The 17,796-nt window shown below is 38.6% G+C and overlaps 1 protein-coding gene across 3 annotated transcripts in view; it reads left to right on the forward strand.

The window, feature by feature from the left end:
• The window catches only part of SLC39A9 (solute carrier family 39 member 9), a 58,429-nt gene that overhangs the window by 32,133 nt on the left and 8,500 nt on the right, over nucleotides 1–17,796 (forward strand). For 2 of the 3 annotated variants that reach the window (XM_012438127.2, XM_012438126.2), the window contains exons 3-4: nucleotides 6,415–6,612; nucleotides 17,071–17,139. In XM_012438127.2, the coding sequence (XP_012293550.1) occupies nucleotides 6,474–6,612; nucleotides 17,071–17,139 (208 nt within the window). In that variant the 5' untranslated portion in view covers nucleotides 6,415–6,473. Of the gene's footprint in view, nucleotides 1–6,120; nucleotides 6,319–6,414; nucleotides 6,613–17,070; nucleotides 17,140–17,796 lie in introns of those variants that run through there. The other variant, XM_064374984.1, reaches the window with a different exon arrangement.

Raw genomic sequence — 17,796 nt, forward strand, 5'->3', positions numbered from 1 at the left:
TATCTTGAATGGATGTTGAATTTCATCAGATGCTTTTTTTAGTCTGTTAATGGAGTAAATTGCAGTGATTGATTTTCAAATGTTGAACTAGACTTGCATATACCCACCTCCTAGTTATTATATATAATTCTTTTTAGTTGCTGCTGGATTCAATTTACTACTATTTTATTAAGGATTTTTGCGTTGCGGTTTATGAAGAATGTTGCCCTGTGGTTTTCCTTTCTTACAATGTCTGTGTATGGTTTTATTAGGGCAATGCTGGCCTCTTAGATTTGGGAAGTGTTCCCTTCTTTTTTATATCCTAGAAGAGAATGTATAACATCAATAATATTTCTTCCTTAAATATTTGTTAGAATTTACTTGTGAATTTGCCATATTGGCCTGGAGTTTTCTATGTTGGAAGGTTTTTAACTATGAATTCAGTTTTTTAAATAGATACATATAAGACTGTTCAAGTTACCTAGTTCTTCTTGAGTATGTTTTGGAAGTTTCTGTCTTTCAAATAATTGATTTATTTCCATCTAGTTTTTAAAGTTTCTTTAGGTGAAGCTCATTGATTTGAGATCTTTATTCTTTTCTTCTCTTCTTTTTTTCTTTCCTTCGAGGCAGGGTCTTGCTCTGTCACCCAGGCTGGGTGCAGTGATACAGTCTCAGCTCACTGCAGCCTTCACCTCCCAGGTTCAAGTGATTGTCATGCCTCAGCCTCCCAAGCATCTGGGACTACAGGCACATGCTACCATGCCCAGCTAAATTTTTAATTTTTGGTAGAGACGGGGTTTCACCATATTGGCCAGGTTAGTATTGAACTCCTGACCTCGTGATCCGCCCTCCTTGGTTTCCTGAAGTGCTGGGATTATAGGCATGAGCCACCATGCCCCCCGCCACCCGCCTCCATCTTTCTTTATTGTAGAACAAACCAACTTTTCTTCATACTTCAAGAAAGAAGTTTGTATATTTGTTACTACAGCCTATGGTTTTATTCTTCTGTGGACCTTTCAATTATGAAATATATTGCTTTCAGAACTCAGTATATCATCTTAACTAATTCCTCTGATGCTTTAATAAGCATTGTTAAATACTGATTAACATAAAAAGGAACCTCTTGTCTGTAATTATAGCTCTAGAATCACTGGAATTAGATGATTGTCATCTTTCATGTGAAAAAAAAACTGTCTATAGAAACAAGTTTTAACAACTTCAAGGATTATTGGGTAATGCAGCACTTTATGGTTGAGCCAAAATTTGAAACCATCAAAATTCTTTGGACTATTAGAATTGGTATGTTTAGGAAGGTAGACTTTTAGGTCAAAGATGAAAATAGAAATATGATATATTGTCAAAACTGCTGTTGTCAGGGATGGCTCAATATAGATTATGCCACTCATTTTTATCACTTCTGTAGGAATGCCATGTATCAGATTCTTTGTAGAGGTGTGATTATCTGTGGCTTTTTTTGTCACTTGGCTCTACATTTAAATAAAATGTAGGGGGCCTTAGCCAGAACAGTCAGGCAAACAAAAAAGAAGGCATTCAGATTGGAAAGGAAGAAGTAAAGTTGTCTCTTTTTAGATGAGATGATCTTATATATGAAAATACCTGAAGACTCATCCAAAAAATCATTAGAACTAATAAACAAATGCAGTGAAGTTGCAGGATATAAAATCAGCATACAAAAATCAGTTGCATTTCTGTATACTAACAATGAACTGTTTGAAAAAGAAACTATGAAAACAATTTCATTCATAATGGATCAGAAAATAAAATACTTAGGCATAAATTTAACCAAGAAGGTAAAAATCTATATGCTGAAAACTATAAAACATTGATTAAGGAAATTAGAGAAGATATAAATAAGATATTCTATGTTCATGAATTGGAAGAATTAATATTGTTAAAATATCCATACTACCCAAAGTGATCTACAGATTTAATGCAACCCCATCACAATTCCAGTGGCATTTGCTATGGTTTGGATATTTGTCCCCTCCACATCTCATGTTGAAACTTGATCCCAGTGTTGGAGGCGGAGCCTGTGGGAGGTGTTTGGGTCATGAGGGTGGATCCCTCATGCATGTATTGGTGCTGTCCCCTTGCTAATGAGTAAGTTCTCCCTCTATTAGTTCACAGGAGAACTGGTTGTTTAAAAGAGCATGGCACCTCTCCCCTCTCTCGCCATGTGACATGCTGACTCCTCTTCCCCTTCTGCTATGATTGGAAGCTTCCTGAGATCCTCAGATTCATGCTTCTTGGACAGCCTGCAGAACTGTAAGCCAAATAAACCTTAATAGAAACAACAATTCTAAAATTCATATGCAACCATGGAAGGTCCTGAAGCCAAAGCAGTCTTGAACCAGAAGAACAAAACTGGAGGCATACTACTACCTGATTTCTAAATATACTACAAAGCCATAGTAATCAAAATAGTATGGTATTGGGATAAAATAAATATGTAGACCAATACAACAGAAAAGAGACCCCAGAAATAAATCCTTTTGTTTATAGTCAAATGATAGTAGACAAAGGTACTAGGAACACATAGTGAGAAAGGGTAGTTTCTTCATAAATGGTTTTGGGAAAACTGCTTTCCACATGCAGAAGAATAAAACTGGACCCTTATCTTATACAATATACAAAATTGAACTTAAAATGGATTAAAGACTTAAACGTACAGTTTCAGGTCTTAAATGTAAGACTATTAGAAGAAAATGTAAGGGAAAGCTTCTTAACATTGTTCTGGGTAATGATGTTTTGGATATGACCCCCAAATCACAGGCAACTAAAGCAAAAATAGACAAATAGGATTCTGTCAAACTAGAAAGCTTCTGCACAGCAAAGGAAACAATCAGCGGAGTAAAGAGACAACCAACGGAATGGGAGAAAATATTTTAAACCATATATCTGGTAAGGGTTTAATATCCAAGATATAAAGGAACTCAAGCAATTCAATAGCAAGAAAACAACTCAAAGGACCTGAATAGACATTAAAAATGGGCAAAGGACCTGAATAGACATTGCTCAAACGAAGATATACAAATGGCCAACAGGTATATGAAAAAACACTCAGCATCACTAATCATCAGGGAAATGCAAATCAAAAACACAGTGAGATATCACCTCACACCCGTTAAAATGGCTGTCATCAAAAAGACAAAGGATAGCTCTGAGCAAGGATGTGGAAAAGAAGGATGCCTTGTACCCTGTTGGTGGAAATGTAAAACAGCCATTATAGAAAACAGTATGGGGATTCCTCAGAAAATTCAAAATATAAATACCTATGATCCAACAATCCCACTTCTGGGTATATATCCAAGACAAATGCAGTCAGTATCTCAAAGCAATATCTCTGCTCTTATGTTCACTATAGCAGTATTTAGGAGAACCAAGATATGAAATCAGTGTGTCTGTCTGTCAGTGAATGCATGGATAAATTGTAATACACATGCATGCACACACAGAATGGAATATTATCCAATCTTTAAGATTTTCCAGATAATAAATCTGGGAAAATGAATAAATGAATAGAGGTGGGTTAATCTGCTCTTATTAACTCTTGCCCTCACATTTATTCATAAAAATAGAGCCCTTTAAGATTCTTCATTTTAATTGGTGTAAATTTAAGGGGTACAAGTGCAGTTTTGTTACATGGATATATTGGGTAGTGGTAAGATCTAGGCTTTTAGTGAAATCATCACCCAAATAATGTACCTTGTACCCATTAAGTAATTTCTCATTCCTCACCCTCCTCCCACCCATGCTTCCAAGTCTCCAAAGTCTACTATTCCATACACTGTGTCCATGTGTACACATTATTTAGGTCTCACTTGTAAGTGAGAACATGCAGTATTTGGCTTTCTCTTTCTGAGTTGTTTTACTTAAGATCACCTCCAGTTTCATCTGCACTGCAGCAAAAAAACATGATTTCATGTATTTTTATGGCTGCATAATATTCCACTATATTTATCTACCACGTTTTCTTTATCCATTCATCCGTTGATAGACACTTAGTTTTCTATTGTGAATAGTGCTGCAATAAACATATAAGTTGCAGGTTTCTTTTATATAATGATTTATTTTATTTATTTATTTATTTATTTTCCAGAGACAAGGTCTCTCTCTCTGTTGCCTAGGCTGGAATACAGGGGCACAATCATAGAATCATAGCTCACTGCAGCCTCCAACTCCTGGGCTCCAGCAGTCCTCCAACCTCATCTCCCAAATAGCTAAAGCTACAAGTGTGCACCACCATGCCCAGTGTATTAGTCCATTTTCATGCTGCTCTAACGAAATGCCCAAGACTGGGTAATTTATAAAGGTTAGAAATTTATAAAGATGTTTAATTGACTCACAGTTCAGCATGGCTGAGGAGGCCTCAGGAAACTTACAATCATGGTGGAAGACAAAGGGAAAGCAAGCTACCTTCTTCACAAGGCAGTGAGAAGGAGAAGTGCCAAGTGAAGAGGGGAAGAGCCCCTTGTAAAACCGTCAGATCTCGCAAGAATTCACTATGTAGTGTATCTGTAAACCCAGCTACTCAGGAGGCTGAAGCATGAGAATCACTTGAACCCTGGAGGCAGAGGTTGCAGTGAGCTGAGATCATGCCACTGTACTCCAGCCTGGGTACAGAGCAAGACTGTCTCAAAAAGAAAAGAATAGTTCCAGGCACAGTGGCTCATCCTTATAATCCCAGCACTTTGGGAGGCCAAGGTGGGTAGATCACTTGAGCTCAAAAGTTTGAGACCAGCCTGGGCAATAAGGCAAAACCTCATCTCCACAAAATCAATATAAAAATTAGCAGGACTTGGTAGCTTGTGTCTGTGGTCCCAGCTTCTTGGAAGACTGAGGTGGGAGGATGACTTGAGTCCAGGAGATGGAGGTTGCTGTGAACTGAGATTGCACCACTGTAGTCCAGTCTGGGTGACAGGGCTGTGCCCTGTCTCAAAAAGAGAGGGAAAGAAAGAAAGAAATAGAAGAGTGTATTGTAACTATTGTAGGGTTGGATATTATTTTGTGAAACTGTTTTGTTTTGTTTTGTTTGAGACAGATCCTCGCTCTGTCACCAGGCTGGAGGGCAGTGGCACGATCTTGGCTTACTGCAACCTCCAACTCCCTGATTCAGGCGATTCTCCTGCCTCGGCCTCATGAGTAGCTGGGATTACAGGCACGCGCCACCACACACCCAGCTAATTTTTGTATTTTTAGTAGAGACGGGATTTCACCATGTTGGCCAGGATGATGGTCTCAATCTTCTGACCTCGTGATCCGTCCATCTTGGCCTCCCAAAGTGTTGAGATTACAGGTATGAGCCACCACGCCCAGCCTGTTTTGTTTTTGTTTTTAAGAGACAAGGTCTATAGACTGGGCATGGTGGTTCATACCTGTAATCCCACCACTTTGGGAAGTTGAGGTAGGAGGATCACTTGAGGCCCAGATTTCAAGACCAGTTAGACAACATAGGGAGACCCTGTTTCTACAGAAAAATTTTGAATTAGCTGATTATTGTGGTACTTGCCTGTGGTTTCCCAGTTACTTGGGAGGCTGAGGTAGGAGGATTGCTTGAGTCCGGGAGGTTGAGGGTGCAGTGAGCCATGATTGCGCCACTGCTGCACTCCAGCCTGGGTGAACGATGAGATCTCAATTTTTTAAAAAAAGGTTAAACTGCTGAATCTGATTATAAATTATAAATATCTAGTATGTTATTCTCTATTTTTTAAATACAGCAAAGATAAGCATTTTGGCCTTGAAGCATTTATGTTTTAAATGAAAATATGTTACTGTAAACTGGGATTTTCAACTGGCCAGGTGTCATTTACTGCAATCCAGAGTCTCTCAACCTCCATATTTCTAGAAGTGAATTTAGATTGAAGGATGTGCCTCTTAAACTGCTCTGTCCTTTTGGTTTCTTGCTGGTGATTGTCTGCTGATACTTTATAAAGCTAAAAATTTTCTACTCAATTTGTTCCTTATTTGAAATGTTTGTATCAACCTAGGTATAAACTAGATGAATTTGTTTGTAATTATTTTTGTTGTTACTGCTTTTCCTTTGCCTGTTTTCATCAGAATAAAACAGTGTAGTTTCTGATGAGATTGGCATGAATTTCTCAGACAGGAAGATTTAGGGATGGTGTCCCTTTGGGAATATGATTGCTTTCTTGCATGGTGATTTGCTTCCACTTCCCAGGTTTTGAGAATAATAGGCAGTCAGAAGGTCTGCATGCCAAAGGCAGAAGACATTTGGGAATTTTTTCACCATGAACTTTAAGTTGAAGGAGTAATGATTGGCTGGATTACAATATAGAAAGTGGATGTCTTTACAGTAAAGTAAGTAGAGCTTGAAATACAAAGAATGGAAACTTCTTCATGAAAATGGTTTTAGGGGAAAAACATTTTTTCTCTTTATGGTTTATTCTGCTCTAGGAAAACACCATGAAGCAAGTGAAACACATAATGTGATTGCATCAGACAAAGCAGCAGAAATGTCAGTTGTCCATGAACATGAGCACAGCCACGACCACACACAGCTACATGCCTACATTGGTGTTTCCCTCGTACTGGGCTTCGTTTTCATGTTGCTGGTGGACCAGATTGGTAACTCCCATGTGCATTCTACTGACGGTGAGTGGCTCCAAGGCTTTCTGGATAGTGCAATAAATTTGCAGTTTAGAAAGTTACAAATGATCAAATATTTCAGTCTGTATCAGTGGCTATATTTAGTGCTAAAACTCTTTGTCTTCTCAGATTCTAGTTAACATTTAACTAAGTGGGGAGAGACACTGAGTTGTGGCATGTGGCACAAGGAAGTTTTTAGTAGTTTATTACTTTGCTTGTCTTAAAGCTGTCACATTTGGTTGAGAGTCTAGGGCAGAAGTTCTTAACTTAGTTTTTTGCTGTGGAGCCCTTAGGCAGTCTAAAGACTGTGGACCTTTTATTGGAATATTGTTTTTAAATATACAAAACATAGTACATAGGATTACAGAAAAAGCCACCTATGTTGAAATATGGTTACTAAAACAGAACAAATTTGTGATATAGTAATGTATGTCTTTATCAGTGCATTAAATAATGAAATAATACATTTAAATCCTAAGCAAGTTAGAGTTGAATTTTATTTTCTAGTACATTAGTATGCTAGCTTTTACATAGTACTATGCTTGGCTTAAGAACATTAAATTATGAGGTAGTCTGTAAGAAGGCAACATGTATGTCAGGTTGAACATCTAGTTGATTCTGAGTTTTTGTTTTGATGGTTACTGGTATAGAAAATCTTGATTTACAACGATATTTTCTTACAAATGTACTTAAACACATTTGTAGCTTGCTTTTTAAGGAATCAGAAGCTTCTCTAAAGGACAACTAGAATTCTCCAAGACTTTTCAAATTTAACTCCAGTCATAGTAACTGTTTTAAGATCAATGAATTCATCTTTGGCTAAGTCAACATTTTTATATGATTTATATTAATAAAAAGGATTCTGATACTTGTTACACTTTGATCCCCTGGTAATAGAAATAAATTTGGGAGTTATAGAACTTCTCCAAGGATTGATTCATAGATATCTTTTTTCAGATATGTCAGCAGGGAATTTTGCAGATAGGAAGTATTGGAAAGCAGCATAAATATCTTGGTCCCCAATGCGAGAGCCCTGTGACTATCTCTATTTGGTGGCTGAGTGACTGTTAGATGCAGAGCTGCTTGATAGTTGCCCAACTCCATCACATAAGCGAGCGTCTGCAGACAGAAACGCTGTAATCATGCAATGTGGTAGCAGTTCTGTAAGTCCTTAAAGTAGTGATGAGTGAAAACAATAATTTATAGATATTCTACAATCATAAAATTGTCTGATTAGTCTGATTTCTACTGGCAGTAAAGTATAGATAGTGCATATCATATTACTTATGATATGACACTAATTATATGAAATAATTATGAATGTATTTTCTACATTTATAATTAAATGAAATGCCGGGCTGGTCACAGTGACAAAGACCTGTAATCCTAGCATTTTGAGAGGCCAAGACGGGTAGATCTTTTTGAGTTCAGGAGTTTGACACCAGCCTAGGCAACATGGCAAAACCCCATCTCTACAAAAAAATACAAAAATTAGCTGAGCATGGTGGTGTACACCTGTAGTCCCCGATACTAGGGGGACTAAGATGGGAGGAACACTTGAGCCCAGGAGGTTGAGGCTGCAGTGAGCCAGGATCATGCCACTGCACTCCAGTCTGGGTGACAGAGTGAGACCCTGTCTCAAAAATAGTAATGATAATAAAAGTAAAGGAAATGCAGCCAGGTGTGGTAGCTCATGCCTGTAATCCCAGCACTTTGAGAGGTGGAGGGGAAAGGATCATTTGAGACCTTCAAGTTCAAGACCAGCCTGGGAGATATAGTGAGACCCCATCTCTACAAAAAAATAAATTAGCCAGGAATGATGATGCATGCCTGTAGTCCCAGCTACTCAGGAGGCTTAGGTGGGAAGATCACTTGAGCCCAGGAGTTTGAGGCTACATTGAGCCATGAACCTCATGAACTGATCATTCAGTTCAGCCTGAACAAGAGAACAAGATCCTATCTCAAAAAAGAGAAAGATAAAGGAAATGCTAAATTTCAGTTAGAGGTTAGTAAAAATAAAAATGCATTTTTTTTCGAGTTAAAGTCACAGACATCCTCTGAATTCTACCTGTTTTCACCTCAGTAGACCCCTAGCTAAGAATCTTTGGTCAATAGAAAAATCTGCAGAAAAGCAGGCAAAAGACACAAATAGATAATCACAATAAGATATTAAAATGTCCCTTAAACATATGAAAAGATGTTCAGTTTCACTTGAATGCAAATCAAAGCTATGCTGAGATACCATTTCTTACCTGTCAGGCAAAACTTCAGAAGCTTAACAATACAACCGATTGGCAAAGCTGTGATAGAATAGGCACTCATACTGTGGGTGGCAATGCAAAATGATACAATACCTATGGAGAGAAATTTGGCACTATCTAACAAAACTACATCTATTTACCCTTTGACCAAAAATCCCACTTCTAGGGATTTTCTTGAATACAGCTCCAATATGAAAATACATATGCACAAGATTATTCAATGCAGCATTATTTATCATTGGAAAATACTTAAATGTCGTGGAGATTGGCTGAATGAACTATGGTATGTAACATAATGGAGTACCATGTAGCTGTAGAGAAGAATAAAGATTCAGGCAGGGTACAGTGGCTCACCCTTTAATCCCAGCATTTTGAGAGGCTGAGGTGGGATGATTACTTGAAACTGGAGTTCAAGGCTACAGTGAGCTATCATAATTGCACTCCAGCTTGGGTGACAGTGTGAAACCCTGTTGCTCTAAAAAAAAAAATAAAAGAATAAAGATTGAGATATCTGTGAACTAATAGGGAGAGATTTCCAGGAGATATTGTTAAATGAAAAAAAAAAGCAAAAAATGTAATGATCATTAGCATATACTATGTTTTATATAAGAAAGAAGGGGAAATAAGAAAAACATACAGTTGACCCTTGAACAATATGGGTTTAAACTATGTGGATCCATTTATACACGGATTTTCTTTCAGTAAAAGTTACACCAAGTGTCCCTGCCTCTCCTACCTCCCCTTCCTTCACCTCTTCCACCTCTGCCACCCCTGAGACAGCAAGACCGACCCCTTCTCTTCCTCCTCCCACTCCTCCTCCTCCTCAGCCTACTCAGTGTGAAGATGATGAGGATGAAAACCTTTATGATGATCTACTTCCACTTAATAGTAAATATATTTTCTCTTTCTTACAATTTTTAAATATCATTTTCTTTAGCTTACTTTATTGTAAAAATACAGTATTACTACATATAACAAATAAAATATGTGTTAATCGACTTTGTTATCATTAAGACTTCTGATCAACAGTAGGCTATTAGTAGTTAAGTTTTTGGGGAGGCAAAAGTTCTATATGGATTTTTGACTGTGTAGGGGGTCAACACTCCAGCCTCCACATTGTTCAGTGATCAACTGTAAAAGAAACACAAGAAGAACTGGCTAGAAAACCAAAGACATTTATTAACTGCATGGGGTGGGTTGGAGGATATGAGAGGGCAGAAGGGTTTTGGGAGCACATGATATTTCCCTGAGCATGCCTTTTTGGTATAGTTCTGACTTTTGGAAATGTGAATATTCTACATATTTAAAACATAGAATCAAACCAATAAGGATGGGAGCACTAACGGAAACAGATGAATTGTATTTCAAATCACACTGAAGGGATTAAAAAAAAACTAATTCAAGTAAATTATGAATGTAGTATTTGACTATACATGTTTAGTCTTAGGTGGAGTTGGGAGAGAAACTATAAATACATACTGAACTCGTTGTCGTTGTTTTGTAATGGAATGGGCAAAACAGTACTGAAGCTGCTTTAGATGTTCTACAGGATTGAGTAAATGGGTCCACGTGTTGATGTTGGCGGAGCTAGGGTTCTAAGTGTAGAAGAAGGAACACACAAGTACGGAGTGAGGAAGGCAAGAAAGAACCCCTATAGGGATGGATTGGAATTGGAGGTATTGGACTCGTGATTTCTAAATATATTTGTTTATGTATATATATTTGTATAAACATATGTACATATATATACATGCCAGCTCTGTCTGCAGATGGGGCCTAGAAATAAAGACATCCCACTAGCATGAGCATGCCAGGACTCTTCAGAGAAGAATCAGGGCTGATTCCAGGACAGGGGCAGGGTAAGTACAAGTGAGCTTGGAACAAATCAGTACTGAAAAAAACAAAGGAAGGAAGAAGATGGGAGCATGTCACAGGATGTAGGAACCCTCTTAAAAGGGTTCCCACCAGCCACATCTGGGATAAGTTGAGCACCAACATAATTAAGAACAGTAATAAAGCATAAACCATTAAAAAAAAAATGGCAATCCAGTTGGGCGCAGTGGCTCGTGCATGTAATCCCAGCACTTTGGCAGGCTGAGGCAGGTGGATCACTTGAGGTCAGGAGTTTGAGACCAGCCTAGGCAACATGGTGAAATCCTATCTCTAACTAAAAATACAAAAATTAGCTGGGTATAGTGGTACATGCCTGTAATCCTAACTACTGGGGAGGCTTAGGCAGGGGAATTGCTTGAACCTGGGAGGTGGAGGTTGCAGTGAGTTGAGATTGTGCCATTGCACTCGAGCCTGGGAGACAAGAACAAAACTCCGTCTCAAAAAGAAAAAGGAAAAATGAGAATCCATGAACCCATTTGTGGGGTGGGTGTGTGTGTGCGTGTGTAGAGAAAAAGAGAGAGAGGGAGAGAGAAGAAGAGAGGGCACTTGCTCATAGAATGCTTAATGCCAATTGTTAAACATAGAGAGAGTGCTGGAGTTGGAAAAATACTCATTTTTTCAAGCCTCAGTAAAGGTTGACTCAGGCATGTATCATCAATGAATGTTAAATATAGGGGGCAAATTTTTATTTCCTTATTGACTTCAAGGGGAAAGAAGTAACTAAATGAAGAGATCAGATGATACCTTGATCAGATAGTCAAAATTAAGGTCACCAGCATTCTGCTTTTGATATGGCCAAGTAAGCTCTCAGATCAGCTTCCTCACAGGTAAGTAATAACACTGGACAGAATTCAAAAAAACCACAAACAATGGAGAGTGACCCAAAGCAAGCAACTTCTGGAGGGGAGTCAACACTTGGAACAGGGTGCATTTCCTGTTTTTACTGCTTTTAGTAATCAGCCCTCTGTGGGACAGGTAAAACTCTGATAGAAAACTCAGCCTTTCTGTCTTAAAGGGCCAGAGGACAGAGTTCAGGAGTTTCAGTAGTCACAGCACTGAAAAGAAGGAAGAATCCTAGAAAGGAGAGAAACTCAGCCCCAAATTCTGTATATAAACTGCCTCAGTCTCTAGCTGACCCCTGAACCATGCTTGCATGGGCAGATTTCAGGTAGCTCAACTGAAGATAATTATGAACTAAACTGGGCTGGATGCAGTGGCTCGCGCCTGTAATCCCTGGACTTTGGGAAGCCAAGGTGGGTGCATGGCTTGAACCCAGGAGTTTGAGGCAGCCTAGGCAACGTGGCAAAACCTTCTTTCTACAAAAAATACAAAAGTTAGCTGGATGTGTTGACCTGTGCTTGTAGTCCCAGCTACTTAGGAGGCTGAAACTGAAAACTGAGCAGCAACCCAGAAGACAGTTTGCAGTTTTAATCCAACTAAGTTACTTAAAGCAAAACAAACAAAAAAAATCACGCTTTGGAGGAATATAACAAAATCCAACTATCCATGAGATAATGTTGGCAATGTCCAGGATATAATTCAAAATTAACACCCCCAGTGAGCAGCAGATGTATATCCTGCACCTCTAGATGTGATACCCTGAGGAGCATGATTGCCTTTGTAACATTCCATCCAAGAACCCATAGTCTAAGGACATACACACAAAAGTTTTTTATTACTAAAAAAAACAAGAAAGGAGGAGAATGTATTATCCAAAAATGGCAATGTTATAACTCAAAGGGAGAGGAAATGTTCCAGATTAAAAGAGGCTAAAGAGTTACAACTAAGTGAAATGTGTGATTCTAGACTGGATCCTTCCTGGAAAGGAAATAGGCCCTGAAGTACAATATTGAGCAAACGACAAAATTCTAGTATGCAAGAAAATTAGAAAAAATATCGACATTCATAACTATACTGTTATTATATAGGAGAATATCTTTTATCTTAGAAAATACACATTGAAATATCTGGGGATAAAGGGTTATTGATGTGTGTGTACAACTTTTAAATGTTACAGAAAAAGAATGTGTGTGTGTACAGAGAGCATGAGTATAAATGATGAAGCAAATGGGGCAAAATGTTAGTCAATAGGTCCATCTGAGAAAAAGATATATGAATTTTTTTAGCTATTCTTACAACTTTCCTGAAGGTTAAAAATTATTTCCAAATTATGGTTTTAAAAAATTATGGGATTAAGTTTAAAACAAAACAAAATGCTTTTTGTCTAGAACAGTTTTTAATCTTGTATTACTATATGTAATTTTTTTGTTCCATAGAGTTATTTTTTTAAATAAAATTTTATCTTGGAAAATTGATTTAGGAATAAATGGTTTTATTCATGTGCCTTATTCCAAACAGCAAATAAGTAGCACCACTGGATGGTATCGGACTCTAGCTGTATTACATAGTTGGCCACATTGGCCTCCAAGACATTTTTCTTGTGATTCTTGTCATTTCAATTTAAAGTAGACTGTGCATGTTGACTCACGCCTCTAATCACAAGCGATTTGGGAGGCCAAGATGGGAAGATTGCTTCAGCCCAGGAGTTCAAGACCAGCCCGGGCAACAAAGCAAGACCCCATCTCCACAAAAATCTTAAAAATTAGCTGGGCACAGTGACATGTGCCTGTAATCCCAGTTACTTGGGAGGCTAAGGTGGGAGGATTGCTTGAGCCCAGGAATTTGAGACTGCAATGAGCTGTGATTGTATCACTGTACTTCAGCCTGCGTGACAGAGGAAGACCCTGTGTCTAAAAAAAAAAAAAAAGGTGGGGAGGAGAGAAACGAGAATGGTCAAATTTCACACTTGTGAACCTGTAGTTCAGGGAGTTGTAAATTTCTCCTACCTGTCCTTATTCATGGTCAGGACAGTGCTGTGAGTTCAAGAACAGAGAGTAGCTGCAGAAAGTAATGATCTTTTCTGTGTTCTCTGATCCTGGGAAGGGGTGAGTGGCTCTAGTTTCCCCCTAACATCCCATGCTCTCTGTGTTTGTACGTACATGTGTGAGTGTTTGCTTATGCAAGAAAAGAAGGAAGAGGACCGAGCTGATGCAAAGCCAGCCTTCTCTCAGGGTATCTTTCTTCCATACTATCTCTACTTTCTCAGAATCCTTGATCTGCCAAGGAGAAATCTGGAAAATGATGAAATGGCCACTCACTTCTATGTCTTTTGAAACATCTATGTAAATGTAAACATGTTAAATGTGAAAAATAAAAATTTTCCTCCTCAGTAAGTTGAAAGAAATTTCCATTTAACAAATGATTTAAAAAAAAAAAAGTTGATTCTAAAGATATATATGGTGATTGTCAGGCCAGGCATAATGGCTCACGCCTGTAATCCCAGTACTTTGGGAGGCCAGAGTGGGAAGATGGCTTGAGGTCAGGAGTTTGAGACCAGCCTGGACAACACAGTAAGACCTATCTTGACAAAAAATTAATTTAAAAATTAGCCAGGCATAATGGCACATGCCTGTAGTCACAGCTACTCAGGTGGCTGAGATGGGAGGGAGGATCACTTCAGTTTGAGGCTGAAGTGAGAGTGAGCTGTGATTGGACCACTTTACTCCAGCCTGGGCAACAGAGCAAGACTCTGTCTCTAAAAAAATAAAAATAAAGTGTATGGGCCCAGTAGTGCCCTGTAATCCTATACAGAGAATTAAATATAGCTTGTGTTCCTTTATTCTTCCTCCTGTTTTACCTCTGAAGTCATTGTTTTTGCTGGCTTTCATGTGTGTGATGATCTGGTTTTTATTTTGCAGAGTTTTATGTATTATAAAATATCAATAAAAGTATATTGATTTCTGCTAAACTGTAGTCTTTTTCTATAGGGTTATAAAAACGTTCTAATTTTAAAGCCTCTAATTTTTTAAGATCCTAAGTGTAACTGGACCACAAGGCTTTGTACAAAATAAGGCCAGAGCCAGCTTGTACACAGTGTAGTTTGACTGTTCTTTCCAATTCAGGGTAACATTTAACTATTTGCTGGCTCTTTAGCTTCCCTTCTTTGCAGTATTTTAGTAGGAAAATATCGTTTATTAATAAGAGGTAACCTGTTACTTTACTCGTATACTTTCCCATTGTAAACCCCTTCCTTTCATGTGCTGGACTCCTAAGAAGATTAAATCCCCTGTAATTTAGTTGACTGTTATTCATCTGTCATTTTACCTGGCATTCTGATGCGCCCATCTTTTAACTTCATTTACTTATATGTTTCCTATAATAGCAGTAACATCTTAATTTTATACACATAAATACTCTTTTTCACTCTTCAGCAAGGATTTATTAAGTAACTGTTACGTGCCTAGTGCTATGCTACATTCTGTGAGATATGTTAAAGGAAAAGAGATAGAAGTAGAAAATTTAATGCTTTATCATTTACAGTCCATCTGGGGATATAAAACATTTAAGTAAAAATAGCTTTCTGTATCTGAGGTGGTAATAGAGAAGAACCTTTGAAGTCACATGTGGAGACTGTCCCCCATAGATCACTAGATCTAGACAAGGGGAGAGTTGTTTTGAGCCGGAATCAATTTTTTAAATTTATTTTTAATTTTTCTTGAGTCAAAGTCTTGCTCTGTCACCTGGGCTAGAGTTCAGTGGCATGAGCACAGCTTGCTGCAGCCTTAAACTCCTAGGTGCAAGTGATCCTCCCACCTTAACCTCCCAGATACCTGGGACTATAGGCATACGCCACTACCACATTTGGCTAAATTTTTTAAATTTTGTAGAGATAGGGTCTCGTGATATTGCCCAGACTGGTCTCAAACTCCTGGCCTCAAGTGATCCTCCCTCCTCGACTCCCAAAGTGCTGCAATTACAGGCATGAGCCACCATGCTTAGTCTTCAATATTTTATTCTTTCTCAAGGGAAGTGGTTCTGTAGTTAGACTTTGAACGATGTCTTAAGTTTTGGGTTAACAAGCTGAGAAGTTCAGTATGTGCCAAGAATTACAGATGAGGAGATTTGGGGAAAGGAGAATAAGAATGTTTTGTTAGATGGTGTTGACAAACTGGTTTAACTAGATTGGACATTGAGAAATAAGTTGGAACTAGTTGATAAAGGGCTTAAGAACCTACCTAACATATAGCAGTTTGCCCTGAATTTGAAAAGCAGCAGATTCTTACCTGTTAACTGACACATCAGAAGAGTAGTGGTGTTTTGAGATGAAGTTTCACTCTTGTTGCCCAGACTGGAGTGCAATGGCACGATCTCCGCTCATTACAACCTCCACCTCCTGGGTTCAAGCGATTCTCCTGCCTCAGCCTCCCAAGTAGCTGAGATTACAGATGCCTGCCACCACACCTGGCTGATTTTTGTATTTTTTAGTAGAGACAGGGTTTCACCATGTTGGTCAGGCTGGTTTCAAACTCCTGACCTCAGGTGATCCACCTGCCGCAGCCTCTCAAAGTGCTGGGATTACAGGCGTGAGCCACTGCACCCTGCTAAGGGTGGTGTTTTTAAAAGATGGATCTGACATGGATGTTTAAGATGAATTATATTAAGGAAAAATAACAGTAGGGAATCTATTGCTAATTTAGGTTTGAGTGATGAAAATCTAGGTTAAGGTGATGGCAATAAAAATGTGACACATGCAGATAAAGTTACAGGATGCCAAGGAAGAGATAGGCAGTAACAGTTAGAGTGGTCTGGAAAGAAATGATCAGAGGCCATAGAGCACTTTCCTTGGAGTGGTAGAGGAAGAGGATTAAGGAATAGGAGGAAGTTGGGGTTGTTGGGGGTTACACGTTTCAGTGATTTTTCTTAAGGGAAGGCTGGGTCAAATGAAGAGTTCCCTCTTAGCCCTACCTCTTCAGGATGGGGAAATCTAAGGGTTTGAAGCAGAAAGAAAAAAGATAGTGGCCAGGTGCGGTGGCTCATGCCTGTAATCTTAACACTTTAGGAGGGCGAGGCAGGCAGATCATTGGAGGTCAGGAGTTCCAGACCAGCCTGGCCAACATAGTGAAACCCTGTCTCTACTAAAAATACAAAAAAAAAAAAAAAAAATGAGCTGGGCATGGTAGTACGTGCCTGTATTCCCAGCTACTGGGGAGGCTGAGGCAGGAGAATCACTGGAGTTGATTCAGGAGGTGGAGGTTGCAGTGAGCTGAGATCATGCCACTGAATTCCATCCAGCCTGGTGACAGTGAAACGCCATCTCCCCCCTCAAAAAAAAGAGAGAAAGAAAAAGACAGTAGTGAGGAAAATAATCTACTTTAAGAGCTTTCACAAAATTCTTTCACCTCTAGATCATTGTTTGAACAGTTTCTGTCTCACACGTAGCTTAATGCTGTCTTTCTCATTTTCACTTTAGATCCAGAAGCAGCAAGGTCTAGCAATTCCAAAATCACCACCACGCTGGGTCTGGTCGTGCATGCTGCAGGTAGGGTTGGATTGCAGTGGAACCTCTTTGTTTTCTGTCACACAGGGGAGACCTCAGTGTTTATATTTCAGGGACTGTCTACACTGAATGCTCTTGGACTGACCTTTGAGGAAAGGGTTTCTTAATGAAGTCCTCCAACACAAGCACACAAGCCTGGCATGCTCACTGTCAGGTGTTTGCAAGCTAAGAATCATTTTTATACTTTTTTTTTTTTTCTACCTCTCTGCAGAGTATCCCCAAGATTTCTATTCTTTTTAATTTTTTTTTTTTTTTTTTAGGTTTTGGGGTATATGTGAAGAACATGCAAGATTGTTGCATAGGTACATACATGGCAGTTTTTTTTTTCTTCAAAGAACATATTGTTGCACATGAAAATTATATAATTCAAATTAAGGAAGTTTTATTAGAACACAGCCATGACCATGTATGTATGTACTGTCTGTGTTTATAGCAATGAATTAGATGAGGGGAAAATGGGAGTAGGGAACCTATAGCTAATTTAGGTTTGTTTGAGTTATAAAAATTTAGATTAGGGTGATGGCAATAAAAAATGGAGAAAGGCAAACATGACTGATGTTAGAATGAAGATAAAGTTGCAGGAGGCTAAGGAAGAGATAGACAATGACAATGATCCATTTCTTTTGTTTTTGTGCAACA

The sequence above is a fragment of the Aotus nancymaae genome, unplaced genomic scaffold (assembly GCF_030222135.1).
Source record: "Aotus nancymaae isolate 86718 unplaced genomic scaffold, 86718_ANA_hifiasm-v0.15.2.pri h1tg000011l, whole genome shotgun sequence".
Classification (NCBI taxonomy): Eukaryota; Metazoa; Chordata; class Mammalia; order Primates; family Aotidae; genus Aotus; species Aotus nancymaae.